The sequence below is a fragment of the Pinus tabuliformis genome, chromosome 5_2 (genome assembly GCF_031772625.1).
Source record: "Pinus tabuliformis cultivar Carrire ecotype Pingquan chromosome 5_2, CPIR1, whole genome shotgun sequence".
Taxonomy (NCBI): domain Eukaryota; kingdom Viridiplantae; phylum Streptophyta; class Pinopsida; order Pinales; family Pinaceae; genus Pinus; species Pinus tabuliformis.
In genome coordinates, this window is record NC_142306.1 from 17,465,631 (window position 1) to 17,488,462 (window position 22,832).

At 39.6% G+C, this 22,832-nt stretch overlaps 3 protein-coding genes across 9 annotated transcripts in view; 1 reads left to right on the forward strand and 2 right to left on the reverse strand.

The window, feature by feature from the left end:
* The window catches only part of LOC149157274 (sister chromatid cohesion protein PDS5 homolog A-like), a 344,827-nt gene that overhangs the window by 316,814 nt on the left and 5,181 nt on the right, over nt 1-22,832 (reverse strand). For 5 of the 7 annotated variants that reach the window (XM_089435756.1, XM_089435754.1, XM_089435755.1 and 2 more), the window contains exons 3-4: nt 13,452-13,518; nt 13,271-13,350 (exon numbers count right to left, since the gene is read on the reverse strand). The exons of 1 other annotated variant lie outside the window; for it this stretch is intronic. In XM_089435756.1, coding sequence (XP_089291882.1) covers nt 13,271-13,350; nt 13,452-13,479 — 108 coding nt within the window. In that variant the 5' untranslated portion in view covers nt 13,480-13,518. The remainder of the gene's footprint in view (nt 1-13,270; nt 13,351-13,451; nt 13,519-22,832) is intronic. One more of the 7 variants, XM_089435759.1, reaches the window with a different exon arrangement.
* LOC149157275 (phospholipase D alpha 1-like) lies at nt 3,827-5,734 on the reverse strand. Its single transcript, XM_089437582.1, has 2 exons — nt 5,494-5,734; nt 3,827-5,086 (listed from the first exon to the last, which is right to left on the reverse strand). The coding sequence occupies exons 1-2, from the start codon at nt 5,584-5,586 to the stop codon at nt 3,827-3,829; spliced, it is 1,353 nt and encodes a 450-aa protein (XP_089293708.1). The 5' UTR covers nt 5,587-5,734.
* On the forward strand, nt 9,978-11,908 carry LOC149157276 (phospholipase D alpha 1-like). Its single transcript, XM_089437630.1, has 2 exons — nt 9,978-10,226; nt 10,634-11,908. Exons 1-2 carry the CDS (start codon nt 10,134-10,136, stop codon nt 11,891-11,893), a joined length of 1,353 nt encoding a protein of 450 aa, XP_089293756.1. The 5' UTR covers nt 9,978-10,133; the 3' UTR covers nt 11,894-11,908.

Sequence of the window (22,832 nt, forward strand, 5' to 3'; positions counted from 1 at the left end):
AGCGAGATTAATGGCCCACATCACACCTGCAACTCCAACTTGCACAACGGATAAAACAGAATAGCACCCTCAACAGATCTAATGGCTACAATCAAGCGAGATCAATGACCCAGATTGACCGTCGGAATCTAACTTGCACAGGGGATAAAACAGACTTGCACCCGAATAGATCCAATGGCTATGATCAAGCGAGATCAATAACCAAGATCACCCATCCAAATCAATTTGCACGAGATAAAATAGACTTACAACCCCAATAGATCCAACAACTATAATCAAGCGAGATCAATGACACATGTTGGGCTTCAACTTACTAGTTGTTTATCGATGCAAAGGGCATCTGGTGGATCTAACGGATCGCATTATCTATGCCATGCTTGCTAGTTATGGTTTTTTTGTTGATGGTGGAATGCCTAGCTAGGGTTTGGAGACAAATTGGAGTGTCCTAGCCTTTGACAAGATTATGATTGGTATGTACTTGTAACTTCATTTGTTCTATAAATGAAGTACATTGCTTTCCGCAATTTGTGTACTTGTAAATCTGATTTTAGTGTACGTTCCCATTGAAATTGAGTAGTTTCTAGTGATGATTATATATGTTAATTTAACAACTTTTGTGCATCATCATAAATTGAGGAGTAGTATTCTAATCAATACGTTTTGTCAATGATCCTATATTAAAGTATTTATAATTTTGTCAATGCAAGGGTTGAAGGTGCTAGGGTTTGTGATAGGGAAAAACTAGAGAAGACATGATGTGCTAGGGTTTGATGTCCTTGGGTGAGAAGGATCTAGGATTTGTCGCAAAGAATCCCTATCAAATACTTGTAGCACTATGCTTGGAGGACTTGTTTAATGTAAGCTTAGAGAATATCCTAGACGACTTGTAAACGGTATGTGGGAAATCAAGGGTGGACTTGTAAGCATTCATGCTAGTTTGTTGTTCATCCTTTGAAGTGGCTACAAGTAGCTTGGTGTGATGCCTTGTTAGGCCATCTTTGATAGTTGTGGTTTGTTTTTTATGCTGGATGCCATAACTAGTGTTTGGAAACATTTGAAGTGTCCTACCCTATTTTAAGTTTTTGGAGCATAACTCTAAATAACTATACACATAACATTTTACAACCATATAAAGGGATTTTTTTAAATGTATGTCATATTATTATTATATATATTGTAGTGCCCTTAACCCAAGATTTAGCAATTTTTTTTTAATTTAAAATTTGCATTAAAAAAGAGGAAGAAATGTAAAGGTCAAGTTGTCATAGCTTCCTGTAAATGAGTTTCCTTTGCTTCAAAAGTCTAGTGCCAAGGAAAAGGCATAGAACCATATGTTCTCCAGGACTAAGGTTATCAAAAAGCAAATAAAATCCCAAGATGATCATTCCACGCTTATCTAGAGGATAAAAGGGAAAAGAAAAGAGCAATAAAAGACCCCACTAGTCTTGGACATGTCTATTCATACTTAGGACACGGTTTCCAACCCTGTTGGAGATGATTACAAATGCTTTGATGAGTCTCCTAGGATAACCAAGCTAGAGAAGCTTCCCACTTTAGACCCTATGTGTGATGAACAATATGATGACTCCAAACCATCCCTATAGTGTATTTCATCCTCATGATCATTTTCAAGGCATGAAAATGTTAATAATCATCACAAATTCTTGCCAAAAAAGTTAATTTCATCCATGCTATGAAACTATTGGGAGAGAATGAAAACATGAATCAATGCCTCATTAATTTAATTATAGAAATTGATATGTCCGAGGAAAGATTTCTACTCAAAAGAAACCCCACTATGTTCTAAATATAGTCTATGTTTACCTAAATGTGATGAAGTTCATTAAGATTTAGTGTTTCATACAAATGAATTATATTTATCAATATTGTTTATGCCTACTTAAATAACTTATTATTTATTTAAGTTTAATATAAAATGGTTCCACTTATATAAATAACTTATAAATTTATTCTATAAATATAAACACTTGGTAATTAATACATGACACATTTATTTAATATATTTTAAACATATGTTAGACCAAAAAAAGTCACTCATTTCCTTTGCTTATAAAAAAATCCAGAAGACATTTCATCATATCCGAACTAATTTTTAAGAAAATGTGACTAAATGGATTACCTCAGGTTTACTAATACTTTTCCCTGTTTATATATATCTTAGCCGGAATGGTGAAACCTTATATAGATGGAAGCCTACACCTTCCAACTCTATTATATGTCAAATGTAGCCTAAGTATATGGATCAAATCTTCGTTCCACCTCACCAACCGTGATGGTTCCTCTCATTAAATTACAAATTAATTTATTCTACAGGTATAAACACATGATACTTTTTATTTAACAGATGTCCAATTAAGGGAACATCATGCGTTACAGCCTCCATAAAAAGGAAACCTCCCACGTTTAATCAATTCCAAAGATTGTACAGTTGGTAACCTTTTCTTGATGGGAGGAGCTTCTCCATGATCCCCACCACGCTGTTGGAGACAACCTCTGCAACGCCCGTACGAATTCATTAAGGCTATCGACTAGCTCAATAAAGCCAAAATGTCGACTAGCAATGCTCTTCCTATCAACCTCAGAATCAGAAATACTAGTAGAAGGATCGGAGGTCGATGACGATGAAGATGATGTAACTGCACCTTCGCTTGTGTCAGCCTGCAAAACAGCGACATTGTCGCTAATGTCTTTTGTAATAACATGAAGCTTTCCCAAGAATCCAGCTAGTAGGTAAGGTGACTCTAAATCTGTGTAATTTACGACAGGTACTTTCCTCAAAATGACTTTCCATGTATCTTCCTGGGGATCATACATTTTAATCTTACCGCTGTATAATGAACTAGAAGGATCCAACGTATACAAGTTACCATCCACCACAACGCTTAATTTTGTCCCTGCCTGCCTTGCAGGCCAACCATCTCCCATACCCTTAATTTTGTCCCTGCCTGCCTTGCAGGCCAACCATCTCCCATACCGTTTGGCATCTCCAGCCAAGAATCAGTAGCAGGATCATAGGCTTCACCACCAACATCTACAAAGAAAGGCCACGAATATAAGCTCTGTGGTACACATAGTTTTCCTCTAAATGCTGTCATTCCAGTAGCAATTGGTTTTAGCATATCTACCAAAAAAGCTGTGGGCAGAACTTGAGCTCGTGCAAATGGCATGTTTGGAATTTGGGTCCAGGGATTTGTAACAGGATCATAAACCTCTGCCTACTGAAGTGGAGTCAATCCACCTCCCCACCACGCTGTTGGAGACAACCTCTGCAACGCCCATACGAATTCATTAAGGCTATCGATTAGGCACTTGAATCTCCATGCTTATTTTTGCTGGTCCCCCATGTGGGCGTAGAGGCTACCAAGAAAAGAACTCCCACCTCCCCTACCTAAGAAAAGGGCCTAGTCTACCTAGGCTGTAGAATGGCCCGTTTTCCGGCACCGGCCGGAAAATCGTCCGGTTCCGGCCACCGAAAATCTCTCTGCCTTCTGCCACCATCCTCTAGCTGAGCCGCCCTCTTTCTCCGCCACCCTCCCCTGACAGTCCTGACATTCTCTGCCATTCACTGCCATTCCCTGACAAAAAAATAGCCTGACATCCCCTGAGCGGTCAGGGACGAGCTGGAATTCATGCCGCCGAGTTTAGAGTGCCTGACATCCCCTCATCGAGCTGGAATTCATGCCCCCGAGTATTATGGCCGGTACCACTGAAGCATCGTCTATAGACCTAAATATCTGAACATTCCAGGTCTCCGGACCTTCAAAATTTGTTCCAGGCGGCAATAGGCCCGGTAAATCCTCAAGATTTAGGAGCAGTGTGGGATCGGCCTCGGTAAATCCTCAAGATTTAGGAGCAGTGTGGGATCGGCCTGTTTTGTCCAGCGCTGAGTAAAATTGGTGACCACATCGTAAGCAGCAGGGCCCTGGATCTTAGAATGGGCATCATGCCATGGCTCCCTAGGGCCTCCGTGCCGAAGATCTGCTCCCTTGTAATTGATCTGATGAAAATCTTCCCTGTAAACAGTATCCAGAGTCCTAAACAATGGATGGATCTCGTTATCATACCTTCCATCGCGGAGATCGATTCCTCCAACGAAGCTCACGACCTCGCGATTCTCAGAGCCATGGACGCGGGCATCCAAGCACACAGTCTTCTGGTGATGGGTAAACTCTGCAAAAATCTCCGCGGTTTGGAATGCACTCATCGAACGATCTGCGTATCTGGGACATTGAAAGCAGTAGACGTTGGTGCCCTTGAAATATTCAGATGTCTCGTCACAGTGGGTTTGCATGAGTCCCTGGTAACTGAGAAGCTCCACGGCCGTTATATCCTCCCAGATAAGGACCAGAACTCTTACTCCCTGATCCGCTTTCTTCTTCAAAAGTTCACCCAATGTCACAGTTTCTGCACCAGGGATCATCCTTTCCTTGTCCCTCACAAGCGTAATCTTGGTATTTACAGACCATCCAGCAATGTATATAAATTGCTCGGCTCCATCAATGTACTGGTACACTTCCTCCCACAGTCTCGGAGGCCTGTATAAGGCGCGCTCCTCGCCATGACCCAGCTCGAGCCTGGGACGATAATTTTCTGATAAGTGAGAATTCTGATACAGATTGACTCTGCATCCTTTCCTCTGCTTGAAATACACATGCTGGACTCCTGGGAAGTTTCGATCTCGAATCCCGGAACCCCAGTATGGATCTTCTGAGACTTGTTTGAACTGGAGGCGGGCATGGATCTGAGATTTCTTCAGCTGTTCGGAAAAGTCTTCATTATATAAGTCATACCAGCCCTCGATGACCTTGCTGCTGAGGATTTCTGAGATTGGGATCTTGGCTCTTCCAACCACTTGTGCAGAGATTTCCAATCCCTTCTTAACGCTGATAACCAGAGAAGGCGATGTGTAGGCGCAGAGTATGTGAAAAGTTTCGTTCCAAATTGGGTTTGTAGGTTCACGGGACAGAACTCTGGTTCTTGCAATTCTAGCAATACCAATATCTATGGTGGCATATAATCCAATGTGCTCATCTAGATGGAGAAGCTCCTTAACTTCCTCCCCCACCTGCTCAACAAAAAATCATTAGTCCTACTTCAAAATTTTTACAAAATGATATGCATTCTTAAACAAAAGACCAAACCTGGGCTTCAGCAAGGTCCTCACAATCATTAGTCCTACTTCAAAATTTTTACAAAACGATATGCATTCTTAAACAAAAGACCAAACCTGGGCTTCAGCAAGGTCCTCACAATCATTAGTCCTACTTCAAATTTTTTACAAAATGATATGCATTCTTAAACAAAAGATCAAACCTGAGCTTCAGCAGGGTCCTCACCTTGTAGAGAAACAAGAATCAATAAACCAAAACCAGGATCTTGGAAAATTCTCCACCTTGTTTCTCAACAAGATGTACTACTGTTCAGTAAACATCAAATACAAGATCCATAATCAAAGGTGGTTGACGTCATTACCTTTCTCAGCAACCTGGGTAAGCCTCCATGACTGAGGTGCCTAGCTTCAAATATAGTGGCAGTAAGTGTACCATGAACTACTTGGGATGCCATTGGAGACCTGTATTAGAAATCTGTAAATCACAAAAGTAATGCAATCCACTGACTATGGAGATGTTTCAAGCTACACAAATTTATAAGAGTACAGGGAATTTGAAGACCAGCAGGTTTTTAGACCACTGTTCAATGGAACATGTTTTTCTTGAACACTTTAGGTCTGTGAACATTCTGTCATATGGTATTGATACATGAAAACTAACTCTACTTTGGTAAGGAAAAAAATTATTTTGAATGATGTCTTCCACACATCTTGTGGATCAACAGGTATCTAGTGATAAATGGACTTCAAGTAGATTCTTTTGATTAGTTTCACTCCCTCCAATGTGTCGTGAATATCATCAATTGAGGGCTTGGGTACCTTCTGTTGTTTCTAGTCATTGCAAACAGATTTTGGATAAAAAATTATGCCAAGGAAACAAAATATGGGAATTTTGTTTTATAAAGGAGGTGGTGGCCTTTAGATTCAATAAAATTTGGAACCTTGTTTTTAAGCTTAATCAAAAGGGAAGGCCTTTGATTATGGCAGATCTCTTAGCTTAAGAAAATTGAAATAAGATACTAAGACTGTACTGAATAAATAATTTACTCAACTTGAATAAACTTTACTAATACAATACATGTAGAAAACGTTATTGCAATACTCCCAAAAGGTTTAACAAAACGAATTTATGAATAACCAGAATCATAGACAGTAATTCAAATACTTTGAGGAATGAAATTAGCAAATAGTAGAAATCAAATACTCATAAATATCATAACTCTATCATGGAAATAAGGGAGATTTATCCTCAATCTTTCCTCTCTAATAATTCTAGACAATCCTGCTTTGTACTGAAGAATAGAAAAGAATGACAGAAAACTACTCACAGATAAACACACACTGCCATGAACCAGTATGTGAAACCTTTGATTAAATCTCAAAATTGAGGCCTACAAAAAATATATATGAAAGTATTTTCTGATTACAAAATCCAACCCCTCTCTCGATTTGCTTCTTAAAATTTAAAAGTTTCCATAACAACAATTTGTTATGAAAAATTATAAAAATAGAATTAACCAATAGAAAATAAATAGTTTGTTACAAATTAAATCAAAAGCTCCGGTTATGTTTCTTTATTTGGAATTTTCTGTTGTAGTTAATAAATTTTAGGAAGGATTGCAACTATTTGTCGCAATTTTCACCAACTGGATAACTGAAAGATGTCATCTTCCTATAGGCTACATCCAAATCTGAGCATTTCTTATAAGTAAGAGAAACTGGAAACAGGTATTTGATCTAGCAATGGATGTAGAAATCATTCATTAACTTACTGATGAGTGTTTTACCCTCTATCTCCTCTTTCAAATTTACAAATTTACTGTGATCCCCTTTTCATTCAATCAATATTTTTTAGTGGGCCTACCGGGAAATCAATTTATTTGGTGTTGTCCAGGATGTAGGTAGTCCTAATCCTCTCAAGATGTTAAATTTGGTGTGAAAATGATCCAAATCACTTTGAACTTCTCTGCATTTTTCTTATACATTCTTATGAAAATTATTTTTCTTTTTGGACTTTCTTAATCTTTATAATTAAACCAGTTCTATCTCTGATGCCTACTACCCTTAATTGCTCCTTGCCTCTAGAATTTAAAAATTTTACAATCTTGTTGCCTAAGGTTGGCTTGTGTCTTAATTCTTCATGGATTTGTTGTGCAACTATTGTATTTAAGTGGAATAATTTTTCCTCTTCCCTAATTACCTTGAAACATAAGAAATAATGTCATCCCATAAACTTTTTCTTGCATCAACTAGAGACGGAGCACCTACTAATTGCTTTTTAAACCATTCAATGTCTGAAAATGCGTTCTTCTCTTTAGATGCAATATTAAGAGAGGTTTATTTATCCTTTAATTCTTTCTTCAAATTATCAATGTATTGATCATTTGGTTTGAGTGATTACATTACCTTAGTCAACTTTTCAGTTTCTAACTGTTGTGTTTCAATAGGAGTATCAGAGATAGTTTGACTAGCTCTTTCTTTCAGCAATTGTTCTACTTGTTTTTCTAGTTGATACAATTGTTTATTCTGCTCAATCATCAATGAGAAGAATATCTCTTTTTCCTTAGTGATAGAATCTAACTCCTTTGTTTGAACATGTTCAATTTTCTCCTAAGGACATTTATAGCAGTATCCCTTACATCCATGAGGGATTGGATGGCATTGATATTGTTTGGGTCAGGTTCCAATTTAATAATCATGCTTTCTATTTTCCTTAGCTTCAGTGGATGTCTTCTCCTGTCTCAACTGATTAGTGATTTTCTTCAAAGATTTCTCCAATTTTTCCACAGTAGCCACTGAGTTGTTATAAGAATGGCACAACATTTCACCTGTTTGCCTAGGAAGGTCCATCTAGTCCATTGGATGTATCTGTTCCAAGTTAACAGTGAGCCTACTTGCTTTGTAGTCATAAGGAGTTTTAACATTTTGTGTCTTCAGCTCTAAAACTGCCAGTTGTAGTTGCTTCTTTCCAAAATCCATTGTTGTTAATAATCTAGTGCTTGTAGAAGGACCTTATTTTCATAACTCATTGAAAGCAATCTTTTTAAGCTCTACATTCTTACTTTTGATTTCCATGAATTTGGAAAATAAATCATTTTTTGGAGCTAGAGTTGCAGAGGATGAAGGGACCTCGGTGACAGCCAAGGGAAAAGACTTCATGTTGAAAGAAAGCTTGCTTGTTGTATTTGTTTCACTGAGTGTTTCAATTTCATTATAAGTTGCTTCAATTGTTGATTATCCATGTCTCTATCCTTGTTCTTCCACGCTCTGCCTTTTCATTATTTTGAATTGTACCTATGATTCTAAAGTTCGCTATGACTATCTTGGCTACTCCTTTTCAGCTCTTTCTCTTTGGGTGGTTATGTATCCAAGGTTCTAGGTTCAGTTAATTTGAAATCCCCTCCCTCGCCTATAATATCCATTAATTTTTTCTCTTCCCAAACATATTTGTTAGCATATATTTCAATTAATGTTTTTGCTACATGTTGATATGCATATTATGCTTGTTCAACCCTTAGATTGGAAATGTTTCCCTGAGTTCCTATTTCCAAACTTCTCTTACAGACAAGCTCATTTCCTATAACATTTTTTCAACTTCCTATGTTGCCACTCTATCAGTTACCTGAAAAGGGCCCACTTCAACTTTCAATTTAAATAGAACTGGGTATTTCTAGGTAAAAAGTGAATTTGATCAATGTTCAAATTCTATCTGATACCTAGATCAAATACCTGTTTCCAGTTTCTCTTACTTATAAGAAATGCTCAGATTTGGATGTAGCCTATAGGAAGATGACATCTTTCAGTTATCCAGTTGGTGAAAATTGCGACAAATAGTTGCAATCCTTCCTAAAATTTATTAACTACAACAGAAAATTCCAAATAAAGAAACATAACCGGAGCTTTTGATTTAATTTGTAACAAACTATTTATTTTCTATTGGTTAATTCTATTTTTATAATTTTTCATAACAAATTGTTGTTATGGAAACTTTTAAATTTTAAGAAGCAAATCGAGAGAGGGGTTGGATTTTGTAATCAGAAAATACTTTCATATATATTTTTTGTAGGCCTCAATTTTGAGATTTAATCAAAGGTTTCACATACTGGTTCATGGCAGTGTGTGTTTATCTGTGAGTAGTTTTCTGTCATTCTTTTCTATTCTTCAGTACAAAGCAGGATTGTCTAGAATTATTAGAGAGGAAAGATTGAGGATAAATCTCCCTTATTTCCATGATAGAGTTATGATATTTATGAGTATTTGATTTCTACTATTTGCTAATTTCATTCCTCAAAGTATTTGAATTACTGTCTATGATTCTGGTTATTCATAAATTCGTTTTGTTAAACCTTTTGGGAGTATTGCAATAACGTTTTCTACATGTATTGTATTAGTAAAGTTTATTCAAGTTGAGTAAATTATTTATTCAGTACAGTCTTAGTATCTTATTTCAATTTTCTTAAGCTAAGAGATCTGCCATAATCAAAGGCCTTCCCTTTTGATTAAGCTTAAAAACAAGGTTCCAAATTTTATTGAATCTAAAGGCCACCACCTCCTTTATAAAACAAAATTCCCATATTTTGTTTCCTTGGCATAATTTTTTATCCAAAATCTGTTTGCAATGACTAGAAACAACAGAAGGTACCCAAGCCCTCAATTGATGATATTCACGACACATTGGAGGGAGTGAAACTAATCAAAAGAATCTACTTGAAGTCCATTTATCACTAGATACCTGTTGATCCACAAGATGTGTGGAAGACATCATTCAAAATAATTTTTTTCCTTACCAAAGTAGAGTTAGTTTTCATGTATCAATACCATATGACAGAATGTTCACAGACCTAAAGTGTTCAAGAAAAACATGTTCCATTGAACAGTGGTCTAAAAACCTGCTGGTCTTCAAATTCCCTGTACTCTTATAAATTTGTGTAGCTTGAAACATCTCCATAGTCAGTGGATTGCATTACTTTTGTGATTTACAGATTTCTAATACAGGTCTCCAATGGCATCCCAAGTAGTTCATGGTACACTTACTGCCACTATATTTGAAGCTAGGCACCTCAGTCATGGAGGCTTACCCAGGTTGCTGAGAAAGGTAATGACGTCAACCACCTTTGATTATGGATCTTGTATTTGATGTTTACTGAACAGTAGTACATCTTGTTGAGAAACAAGGTGGAGAATTTTCCAAGATCCTGGTTTTGGTTTATTGATTCTTGTTTCTCTACAAGGTGAGGACCTTGCTGAAGCCCAGGTTTGATCTTTTGTTTAAGAATGCATATCATTTTGTAAAAAATTTGAAGTAGGACTAATGATTGTGAGGACCTTGCTGAAGCCCAGGTTTGGTCTTTTGTTTAAGAATGCATATCGTTTTGTAAAAATTTTGAAGTAGGACGAATGATTGTGAGGACCTTGCTGAAGCCCAGGTTTGGTCTTTTGTTTAAGAATGCATATCATTTTGTAAAAATTTTGAAGTAGGACTAATGATTTTTTGTTGAGCAGGTGGGGGAGGAAGTTAAGGAGCTTCTCCATCTAGATGAGCACATTGGATTATATGCCACCATAGATATTGGTATTGCTAGAATTGCAAGAACCAGAGTTCTGTCCCGTGAACCTACAAACCCAATTTGGAATGAAACTTTTCACATACTCTGCGCCTACACATCGCCTTCTCTGGTTATCAGCGTTAAGAAGGGATTGGAAATCTCTGCACAAGTGGTTGGAAGAGCCAAGATCCCAATCTCAGAAATCCTCAACGGCAAGGTCATCGAGGGCTGGTATGACTTATATAATGAAGACTTTTCCGAACAGCTGAAGAAATCTCAGATCCATGCCCGCCTCCAGTTCAAACAAGTCTCAGAAGATCCATACTGGGGTTCCGGGATTCGAGATCGAAACTTCCCAGGAGTCCAGCATGTGTATTTCAAGCAGAGGAAAGGATGCAGAGTCAATCTGTATCAGAATTCTCACTTATCAGAAAATTATCGTCCCAGGATCGAGCTGGGTCATGGCGAGGAGCGCGCCTTATACAGGCCTCCGAGACTGTGGGAGGAAGTGTACCAGTACATTGATGGAGCCGAGCAATTTATATACATTGCTGGATGGTCTGTAAATACCAAGATTACGCTTGTGAGGGACAAGGAAAGGATGATCCCTGGTGCAGAAACTGTGACATTGGGTGAACTTTTGAAGAAGAAAGCGGATCAGGGAGTAAGAGTTCTAGTCCTTATCTGGGAGGATATAACGGCCGTGGAGCTTCTCAGTTACCAGGGACTCATGCAAACCCACTGTGACGAGACATCTGAATATTTCAAGGGCACCAACGTCTACTGCTTTCAATGTCCCAGATACGCAGATCGTTCGATGAGTGCATTCCAAACCGCGGAGATTTTTGCAGAGTTTACCCATCACCAGAAGACTGTGTGCTTGGATGCCCGCGTCCATGGCTCTGAGAATCGCGAGGTCGTGAGCTTCGTTGGAGGAATCGATCTCCGCGATGGAAGGTATGATAACGAGATCCATCCATTGTTTAGGACTCTGGATACTGTTTATAGGGATGATTTTCATCAGATCAATTACAAGGGAGCAGATCTTCGGCACGGAGGCCCTAGGGAGCCATGGCATGATGCCCATTCTAAGATCCAGGGCCCTGCTGCTTACGATGTGGTCACCAATTTTACTCAGCGCTGGACAAAACAGGCCGATCCCACACTGCTCCTAAATCTTGAGGATTTACCGAGGCCGATCCCACACTGCTCCTAAATCTTGAGGATTTACCGGGCCTATTGCCGCCTGGAACAAATTTTGAAGGTCCGGAGACCTGGAATGTTCAGATCTTTAGGTCTATAGACAATGCTTCAGTGGTACCGGCCATAATACTCGGGGGCATGAATTCCAGCTCGATGAGGGGATGTCAGGCACTCTAAACTCGGCGGCATGAATTCCAGCTCGTCCCTGACCGCTCAGGGGATGTCAGGCTATTTTTTTGTCAGGGAATGGCAGTGAATGGCAGAGAATGTCAGGACTGTCAGGGGAGGGTGGCGGAGAAAGAGGGCGGCTCAGCTAGAGGATGGTGGCAGAAGGCAGAGAGATTTCCGGTGGTCGGAACCGAACGATTTTCCGGCCGGTGCCGGAAAACGGGCCATTCTACAGCCTAGGTAGACTACTCCTAAGAAAAGTCATCAGCAATGCATTCGCATCACTCTGCCCACCCCTTCACTATGAGTAGCTCGCTCAGCCCTTCGCCCCTTCCTATGCGTCCTGCCCCTAAGGTAGGAAAGCAAGCAAATATTGCCCGCCAAGTCTCATGCATATAGGATAACTACCATGAAACAGGGAGAGTAGATTGCTAGCGTGTCAATGATAGTCCCACTTCTTTCCTTGACTCTGCTTAAGCCTTCTTTCTTTTAGAACCAGGCAAGGCAGGGCAGATTGCTAGCGTGCCACTTATAGCCCCATTTCTTTCCTTGGCTCTGCTTGAGCCTTCTTTCTTTTAGAACCAGGCATGGTAGATTGCTAGCCTAGCACTGATAGTTCCACCTTTTCCTTTGTTCTGCCTTCTTTCCTTTAGAACCAGGCCAAGCTGGGCTCAATTGGCCTGCCACTCATAATCCCACTTTTAGAACCAACCATGCCAAGATCTCTAAACCAGGTGGGCTCGGTTATCGATACAAGAAAGCTAGAGAAGCTAGGACTCAGGAGCAGAGTTTGGGAATAAGAGACCGATAAAACACGGGGATAAGGCTATCGTAATCGACAGACTCGACTATTTCTGCAGAGTTATTGCCTCATTATAGCAGGGAAAATGACGGTAGATTTTGGGGTTAGTAGATATATGATAAAGGACCGACTAACCTCCTACTCTTAGTAGGCCGAGCGAAGGAGATACTCTATTGGGATTAGGTATCTCCTCAATAGGCTTTATAACTTTTAAATACAAAAGTAAAATTGTAACAATTTTTTTCTCTAAATTTTCACAAATGGAGAGGAAGGCTTTCCATAAATAACTATGATTTGTCTATTCATAAAATCAGTTTCATAAAGAACAAATTTCAATCAATTTCCTGAAAAACAAATTTCAATCTGTACATTGAAAAGTTTGTGTTAATCTTTAATAAAAAAGAAATGAGAATTTCGTACCTGTGATACCTTGAGGTGAGGTGAGAAAGAATTTGGAATTCCTCTTATCTCTGTCCTATTTCCATCCAGATTTTCATGACCTGAAAATCATGAACCCTTAAAATTTAGAATTAAATTATGTCAACCAGTGAGAAATTATTTCAGACACTATCCATAAGAGCAGCAGCATGATTTCTCTTACCTTGACACAACATCGATTTAGTGCGCATTTCCAGCCGTAATGATCATCTTGGAAAAAATACGGTACGCTGCCAAAACACAGAAGCCATAGTTCAACAAGCAAAACTAAGAGCCCAGACGTTACAAATCAGTTCCAGGAAAAAAAATACATGGCATACATTCAGGCGCGTGAAACAGAAACGTCTCATAGAGGCACGCACTTCAAATATAATGAAATTCCACTATAACAAGAGAATGATCACTCCAATACCGACAATCGAAATATAAAGAAATTCCAATGGCGGTCTGAATATAATGAGAAGAGGAACATGCAGAGGAAATGAACGAACATCGCCAGTTGGCTTAAAAGCCATGAATGTCAGAGACAGAAGGTGTTGTTGGGTGTTGTTGGAGTTGTTGCTGAAACCGAGCATAAGGAAAAAGCTGAGCCAAAACAGGAAGCTAAGGCGAACCAGCGCAGAAAGAGCTCGATTGAGAGCAACGCAGAAAGCAAAAGGCAGAAGCCAAAAAGAGGCCAAGAGAGAAAAAGCGAATGCGTAGAGCAGCCAAGGGAGTCACTTGGAGTTCAAGTGGAAAGCCAGAGGGTTGTAAACTGACAGAGAGCCAGAGCCAGAGCCAGAGCCAGCGCCAAAAGCCAAGTGCCAAGAGCCAGAGCCAGAGCCAGAGCCGAGAACTGAGAGCCGAGAGCCAGAAAGCCGAGAGCTTCAAGAGCCAGGGATAAAATGGTGCCTAAACCCATTGTTTTTGTGTAAAACCAATGGAGTTAATCCAGGGAGCTTGTAAAAGGACTTTACCATAATCCCAGAGAGCCTAGTCGAGTTGACTAGAGCTCAAGGAGACGTAGCCCAAGAGTTTTGGGTGAACTCCAAATTAAATTGCGGTCTTATGTGTTTGTTTTACTACTGCATCATTTACTGTTATATGTATTTATATATCAGTTCAAGCACATCAACTTACAGCACAACAACAGAATTTAAAGCATATAATCAGTTAAAAACAAATACCAGCATACACCTATATTTTCAAGCATTTTTTAATTCCGCATTGGTTAGTCAAGAAGACTCGGGAATATTTAAAGCTTTGGAAGTGGGAGAGATTCTTGTAAGTTAGACAATAAGCCTAAGTCCCCCATTTTCAGATCAGGTGGTATCAGAGCCTAAGTTTGGTTAACCCCACCTTCAAAGAAGGTTATATCAGAATGCTTGATTGACAAAGCAAAGACTGCTTGTCTAAAAGGAGTTTGAACAGCAAGAGGCTGATCATATGCTTGTTTTGCAGACAGACTATTTTCTGAGTTTGCAGAGGTAAAGGGAAAGCTACTGATAGCTCAGTCCAGGAAGGACAAGAAGGAAGAAGGGCTAAAGGCATTCTTGTATCCCAAAGGACCTTAAGGCAATCCTTGGAGCACAAGAGGTTTGTTGCAAAAGGTTGCTGAAATAAGCTCTTTATTAATCTTGTTTGAAGTTCTTTGTTCATTAGCATAATGACAACTTCCTCAATAGTATCCTCGAATTCCTCTTGCATCACAAGACTCTTTGATGAAGACATAAAGAAAGACTTGTTCATTATGACGGGCAAGGTGAAAGAAATGTATGAGGATGGATGGAAGAGCAGCATACTTAAAAAGCAGTTGAATTCCATGAAGGAAGAGAAGCAGTTGCTTGCTGACAGACTACAGGAAATGGAGAGACAACTTCATATTGCAAATATGAACCTGAAGAGAATGCATGAGTTGGAGTCACAACTCTTTGTTGCCAAAGAAGCCTTGGTCAAGTATCAGCGTGAAAAAGAGGTAAACCATTCCACTTTGTCTTCAAATTCTTCTAAGAATGCTTATATTGGTTCTTTTGAAAAACATACTAGAGGCATAGGTTCCAAGCTAATGTCCAAGATGGGCTATGAAGGAAAGGGATTGAGAAAGCATGCACAAGGTATTATTGAACCAATAATGGTTGAGGAAAGGCCTAAGTATTTGGGTCTTGGCTATGGATAGTCACATGGAGAGAGTTCCAAAGCTGCCATGAAGACCATTAGAATAGCTCCAAGAAGGAGTTGCATTACAGAGTGTCAAGATTGTGTTCAGGAGGAATGCAATAGCTTGAAACATCACTTGCAGGATGCAGGTATTCAGAAGCACACACTTGAACCAGAGAGTTGTGGAAACTCTAACAGCGTTGAAGAGATTGATGGTGTTCCAAAGGGAGCCACTTCTTCATTTGCTTCACCTCCTCATGAAGGCAATAAAGGTGAAAGAGGCAGGTATAAATCTGGTTCTAATCATATTCCTTTTGATTTTGCAAAGCATGGTAAATTTCCACATAAGCATGGGAAAAGAATTGCATGTTCCTTTTGTGGTTTGGATAACCATCATGTTTCTAGATGTTGGAAGAGAATGGCCACATACAAGAAACTTTTGAAGGAAAAAAAGCAAAAAGCCAAAGGTCCATTGGACAAGGCAAATCATGCTGACAAGAGGATGCACGTGTTGCACTTACTGCCATAAGCAAGGGCATCTTGCTAAAAGGTGTTGGACTCTGAATCCAGCAATGCTTCCACAAAAGCTGAAGAAAGTGGAAAGAGAAGATGGCAGAAATGGAAAGGAAGATTCCATGACTGATGTATCTCAGGATGATTCACATGTTGATGCTGATGTGCAGACAAAGGAAAGACCTTTGAACTGGATTGTTAAGAAATGGTTAGAGTTCTTTTCCAATTAAGGATTGCATGTCTATTGATGCATCTATTTGCATTTCTTGTTGATGAGATGCAAGTTGCAAGTTTCTACCAAGATGGTGAATGGAAAAGATTGAGTGGGAGACTCACTTTGTTGCTGCAACATTATATTTCATTTCAGCTTCAAAAGTACAGTGTGCTTAAGTGAAAGTTGAAGGATGAAATGCAAGCATAAGCATGATGTGCATGAACACAGGGATGTTGATGTTTTCCTTGTTTTGAACATGTATGTGTAATTAACTTGTAGGGTTGATTGCTTTGACATGCATGTGGTGCAACATTGACTTGAGAAAAGTTGACTTGGCCTCCAAGATGGAGATAGTGATGAAATGTTTCATCTTTTGAAAAGAGTCCTAATGGTATTTTTCTACATGCTTGACTTGAAGGGTCATTTGTTTTAAAGGGATGTTTGGCTTGTTGTCTAGTCCATCATTTGTATGCAGATGTAAAACATGGAGGTGTTCACAAGATGTGAAATCTGTTTCTTTTGTTGAAGCAGGAGTTTAGTCCATCCAGTTGTTGTCTGTATGCCTGTTGTTGTTAACAGTTGTTGTTGGCAGCTTTTCAAACAGATACAAATGAAAGTTTTGTGGAGCAGATGTACTTCACATTTGTTTGAGCCACCTTGGATCAATGATCAAGGTAGAGAAGTTCAAACTACCTTCCGTGACCATCTAAGCAAGAGTTCTGCAGGAAGGCAAAGAAGAAGACAGTTCTTCCCAGGAAGACCAACCCATCCAGAAGGGAAGTGGTCAGAAACTTTGGTTAAAGGCAATATGCAATGCAAGTGTATGGAGACTGAAAGAAGAGGGTGTTGTTACTGTCAGGTACTGTTCAGATCAGTATATCAGTTTTTTGGAGACCAAAAGTTCTTTTAGTAGAAGGCATGATCCAAAATGGATTTTGGATAGACCCCTAAGTCTAAGTGTTCCTCGCTGAGGAAAAATGAAAGTCCAAGGAAGTTCCTGGAACTAGCCCCATTGCAGAGATCGTCTCATTCTGAGTCTGTTGCAACTTGAATGGGCAAAAATGGACTTAGGATGCAGAAGTTATCACTCAAAGAAGATGCCCTTTGTTCCTTAGAAAAAGAGGCAAAATCCTTCAAAAATGGCCTAAAAGGCTTTATGAAGAAAATTGCATCGGAGGAGTTCCAAGGCAGACTTAAGCGGAAAGGGGAAGCACCCTCGATCGTCGATCCCCGACATATCGAGTCGGAGGCAGACAGGCAATGTTGCATAAGGACCAGGCCGAGCGATATTCCGATCACCAATATCGGCAAATCACAATCAGCGATGCCACAAGGCAAAGGCGGGACCCTGGGCCGAGCAATATCGTGATTGCCGATATCGGCGTCGGCGGATCGCGTCGGCATAGGCCGTGCCATATGGACAGACCCCGGGGCTCATGCGATATACGATTGCGACAAGTCGCATCGCAAAATTGCATCGGAGCAACACCACGGAGCGGGGGGCCAATGCATACGCGACTTGCGATATATATCTGGACCCGACGAAGTTACAAATGATATTCGATATATTTTGAGTTCCGTAAAATGACATTTTTCTATGTATTTTCGCGTATTTCGTTTATTAAACGAGATAAGACGGGAAGCGCCGATGTGATGAAACCGGACCCGAAAGGGTTTAGGAATGCAAATATATAATGTTTCAAGTCCGCCATAAAAGTCGTTTTGTTATATTTTAAGTGTTTTAATGTATTTTTTAATACAAAGGGGAACCACGAACGAGCACTAAGACATGCGATAAGCGATTACCAGCGAACCCGATAGCAGTATAAAGCGGATTTAAGGATATTTGAAGTCCGATATACAACTATTTGGCGAGTTTTTTCCCATGTTTTACAGTGTTTCTCTGTACAAACAGAGAACATTATTTTTGGGGATTTCAGAGGCCTGATGGACTCTTCCATTGTAAAACAAGTGGCCACCATCCCTGAAGGCGTTTGGCAATGATTGCTAGCGCTCAGAGGGGGATTCGAGCGGACAGAGGCGAGGAGCCAGAGAGCCCGAGAAGAGGAAACATACGAACAACGCCAGTTGGCTTAAAAGCCATGAATGTCAAAGACAGAAGGTGTTGTTGGGTGTTGTTGGAGTTGTTGCTGAAACCGAGCATAAGGAAAAAGTTGAGCCAAAGCAGGAAGCTAAGGCAAACCAACGCAGAAAGAGCTCGATTGAGAGCAGCGCAGAAAGCAAAAGGCAGAAGCCAAAAAGAGGCCAAGAGAGCAAAAGGGAATGCGCAGAGTAGCCAAGGGAGTCACTTGGAGTTCAAGTGGAAAGCCAGAGGGCTGTAAACTGACAGAGAGCCAGAGCCAGAGCCAAAGCCAAAGCCGAGAGATAGAAAGCCAAGAGCTTCAAGAGCCGGGGATAAAATGGTGCCTAAACCCATTTTTCTGTGTAAATCCAATGGAGTTAAGCCAGGGAGCTTGTAAAAGGACTTTACCATAATCCCAGAGAGCGTAGTCAAGTTGACTAGAGCTCAAGGAGACGTAGCCCAAGAGTTTTGGGTGAACTCCAAATTAAATTGTGGTCTTATGTGTTTGTTTTACTGCTGCATCATTTACTGTTATATGTATTTATATATTAGTTCAAGCACATCAACTTACAGCACAACAACAGAATTTAAAGCACATAATCAGTTAAAAACAAATACCAGCATACACCTATATTTTCAAGCATTTTAATTCCGCATTGGTTAATCAATAAGACTCGGGAATATTGAAAGCTTTGGAAGTGGGAGAAGTTCTTGTAAGTTAGACAAGAAGCCTAAGTGCCCCATTTTCAGATCATGTATAGATGTGTCCTTTTGATTGAAACCCTAGCTTGGTCTAGGTCAGATGTATTAATATTGTTGGACATATGATATGCTTATGTATGGTTATGAATTCCTAGATATGTGTTGACCTAGTCATTGATGGTCATGAGTTTTAGGATTTAATGGAAGTCCTTGCCTGAGATTCTAGGATGATGATATCTGGAAATCTAGGGTGTTATACCTAAACCCTAGTGAAGTTAAAATTGTCTAGTATGTGTGATATAAAAATCTAAAATCTATTAGCCCCAAGGGTTAGCTCAGTTGGTCAAAATCAGTGCCTCGCCATCGGGAGGTCACAGGGTCCAATCTCCTCAAAGCCCTTGGGGTCAGGCCTTGCTAGTGGGTCGTGGGGCTAGATTCCCTTCGGGGTCGATCAACCCAGATTCTTCCGTGGATGTAGCGCCACCCGTTGACCAGGGTGTCCGGGAACCACAGCGTAAAAAAAAACAATCTGAAATCTATTAAATATGAAAATTTATGGTTTTGCAGTTAAATCCTAGTAGTGACATTGTCTAGTGTGAAATGTAATAACTAAGATCTATGTATTTAATGATTGTTGAGATTGTGGAATTCTAGGGTTTTGGAGTTAAACCTTAGTCAAAGTAAAATCTCTGAAATATGATGATTCGAGATCTGTGTAAGATTGTTGAATTTGTGAAATTGGAATCTTAGGAATCTCTGATGAATGTTGACTATATGATAATTTGAGATTCGTGAAGAGATTGTTGAAATTTGAATTTTTGGTTGAGTTTGATGAGTGCTCAGAAATATAGGGTTTTCAAACTAACCCTAGTGGTATTTGATCATGTTAGTGACTGATTGATGGTTGATTGAAAATCTAGGGGTTGGAAATCACCCTAGTGGAAGTTGGTCAGGGTAATGACTAAGTTGTGATTGACTTTGATTGATTTTATTTCTTTTGTATGAAATCTAGGATTTGTATGAATCCCTAGTGAGAAGTCTAACATATGTATTTTGAAAGGTTGTTAGATGCTTTGTAGATCTATATCTGTGTGAATTGTTTCTCAGGTTTGCTGTATGTTGTAGTAAGGTATGTCATACCTTTGGAAGACACATTGAGACCCTAGATGGAATGAATGTTGTTGTGAAGTAGTCTAGGGCGTGTGACAAAGTCCCTAGCAAGATGTTGAAGAGTATATGTCTCTTGTTTGTAATTAAGTTTGGGTATCTAATATGTATAAATATGAAATGCTTCCGCGATTCTGGTATGGCTAACATCATGTTTCTATAGATTTGTTTGTACCTGCTATTTAAGTTGTGTAGGTACACAATCTTCAATATGGTGAAGATGCTCATTAATGTGATAAGCATGATGGGGATGATAATAACTTTGATGAAATCGTTGGAAGCCATGAAAGATTCTCCGATGATGAAAAGAAGAAGTAGAACTCCCTAAGTTAAGAGGGAGTCTGGATGAAATCTCCCTAGGTTAAGAGGGAGCTCGAATGAAAGGAATCTCCCTAGGATAAGAGGATGGTTGAGAATGTTCCTTGTATAGGAATGATTAGATCCTCTCCATTTAAGAGGGAGTGATAGATATGATTCTCTGCTTCATGTGTCATGCACTAGACCAGGACTAACAATCGTAAGTTTTAGTGAAGGCCATGAGTAGGAGAAGGAAATTGGAGAATGTGTTTTTAAGTGCTGCTAGAAGAAGGAAAGCATGATCCGATTGAAGAATATGTTGTTGCATATGAAGTAGGAAGAAAAATGTATGATTGAGGGATCTTTTGTCAAAGATTCAGTTGATAGTCCTACTATGGGATGTTGAGAAGCGAGAAGCAACATCTGTTGTCTGGAAGACCCATGAGGTTTGTATTTGATTATGTACATGTGAAACTATATTATTGATTAGGGTTGTGTTTGTACAGGTGAATCTCTGGAAGGTTTTGATAGCATGTTGGTTACCAATCAGTTTGATTGGGAGAGATTGGTCATTATTGATCTGTTGGATCAAGGGGTATTGAGGCTTTGTGAGTGACGCATTGCCTAGGAAGACATATGGTTGACATTTTGTGTTGATGTCTAAGTCCCAAAGTTGGAAAGGTTGTGTTGATAAAAGAGCTTTGTTTTGGATACAGACCTAGATTTTGGGTTGATGGTTAGCAAGTAAGCCTGAGGGCACCTAAAGGGGCTGAAAGCTTGAGTCCATCTTAGTCCGACCTGGATAGATTACCTTGGTCAAGAATCTAGTCCATGGCATTGTGGTGCCTAAACTGTTGAGTGACTGTTTGGATAGATTTCCCTGGTCAAGAATTAAGTCCATGGCATTGCAGTGCCTAAAGTTCTTCATGGTTCATATAGTTTGAGATCTTCCATTGTATTTGTACATTATGAATAGCTCCCTAGTTAAGAGGGAGTGTTGGAAAATGTAACTATGTTCGGTCTTCAATAATGTACTTGACTCATTATGTAATGTACTAGTCAAAAGAATAAAGAAAATATTTATTATTATTATTATTATTATTGTGACTTATTAAAGCATGGATTTCATGCTTGGGTCACCATGTTTTAGGTCAAAGTCCCCATTGAGGACTTCTAGGATTTATTCTGAGTCAATAGAGTCATTGTACTTTTAAAGAGACCCTTCTTGGGCTTCTGAATCATATAAAAAGGTTAAGTATTGAGTCATATATGAATTATGTAATCTCCACACAATGTCGGCCTAAGAGAAGATCAATTCGGCCTAAGGACACTATTCGACCTCACAAGAAGCCTATAAAAGGAAGCTCATCGAATTCATTTGGAGCATCATCCTCTCATAAAGTTTGAATTCTCTTGTAGCTAGAAGAAGTGTGAAAATCTCTTGTTGCTGGGCAAAAGGCGAAGTTCTCTTATAGCTAGAAAAGGTGCAAAATTTGTTGCCGGGAAGCCGAAGTGAATGCGAGTTTGGGGAAGTCTTGTTGATTTAGGGTAGATATGATGTGCTCTAAACCTCAAATTTTGCAGGGAGGCTTGGGCACCTGTATTCCAAAGAACCCATAAAGCGTTTTGGGAAATTCCACCCAAAAATGATTTTATTAAAATAATTAATATTTTTAATGGGGTTCTTAAGTCTAAACCTAGGTTCTTATGGGTGAAACTTTTAGAAGAAGACAAGGATCAAGCCAAAATGATCTTAGCCCTTGATTAACTTTTAATCTGGGTCGTTGAATGTCAACGAGGATATTATTTAAGAAGGCTTGTGGGTCATTTGGCGGACACACCAAGTGAGTTCTATGAATCGATTTTCTGAAGCAGAGCAGGTGCCGAGAGATTATTGATTGTGAGCTTTTGCAGTTGAGGGGCAGTGAGAATCCGGAAGAAGGAAGTTATTCCTGGGCTGGAGAGTATGAGGTAGAGAGAGGATAGAAAGACGTCCAAAGAGGGGAAGACGCTGGCCCACACAATGTTGATGCAGTGGCAGCGCAGGCCTCAGCAGGGGTGACACAAAAACTACGTAGGAGTGACGCAGTTCTGCACAGAGGCCACGCAGAGGGTGACGCAGAGGCTCCAGTCTAGTGTGATCAATTATAGATTCTCCCAGTGACAGGGTGAGGTTATTTCACCATTCATTTTGTCTAGTTTCTCTCTGTATCGAATTGCTAGTTGAGCATCCTAGAATTATACTCAGATTTTCTCCTGAATAATAAAACCGTCAGAGATGTTGCACCGGTTTTCCCACATTGGGTTTTTCCAGGGACATTTGTCCAAAAATAACGGTGTCGATTGTATTGTATTTTCTTTCTTGCTCAGTCTCTTGTTTCTGCATATAATTTAATTAAGTGAAGGTTGCAGTATATGTATTACGATATTTG

Coding starts and splice junctions, on each gene's coding strand:
- LOC149157275 (XM_089437582.1), bottom strand. CDS start 5,586: ATGGCATCCCAAGTAGTTCATGGTACACTTACTGCCACTATATTTGAA. Junction 5,087..5,493: donor TACCCAGGTTGCTGAGAAAG/GTAATGACGTCA, acceptor TTTGTTGAGCAG/GTGGGGGAGGAAGTTAAGGA.
- LOC149157276 (XM_089437630.1), top strand. CDS start 10,134: ATGGCATCCCAAGTAGTTCATGGTACACTTACTGCCACTATATTTGAA. Junction 10,227..10,633: donor TACCCAGGTTGCTGAGAAAG/GTAATGACGTCA, acceptor TTTGTTGAGCAG/GTGGGGGAGGAAGTTAAGGA.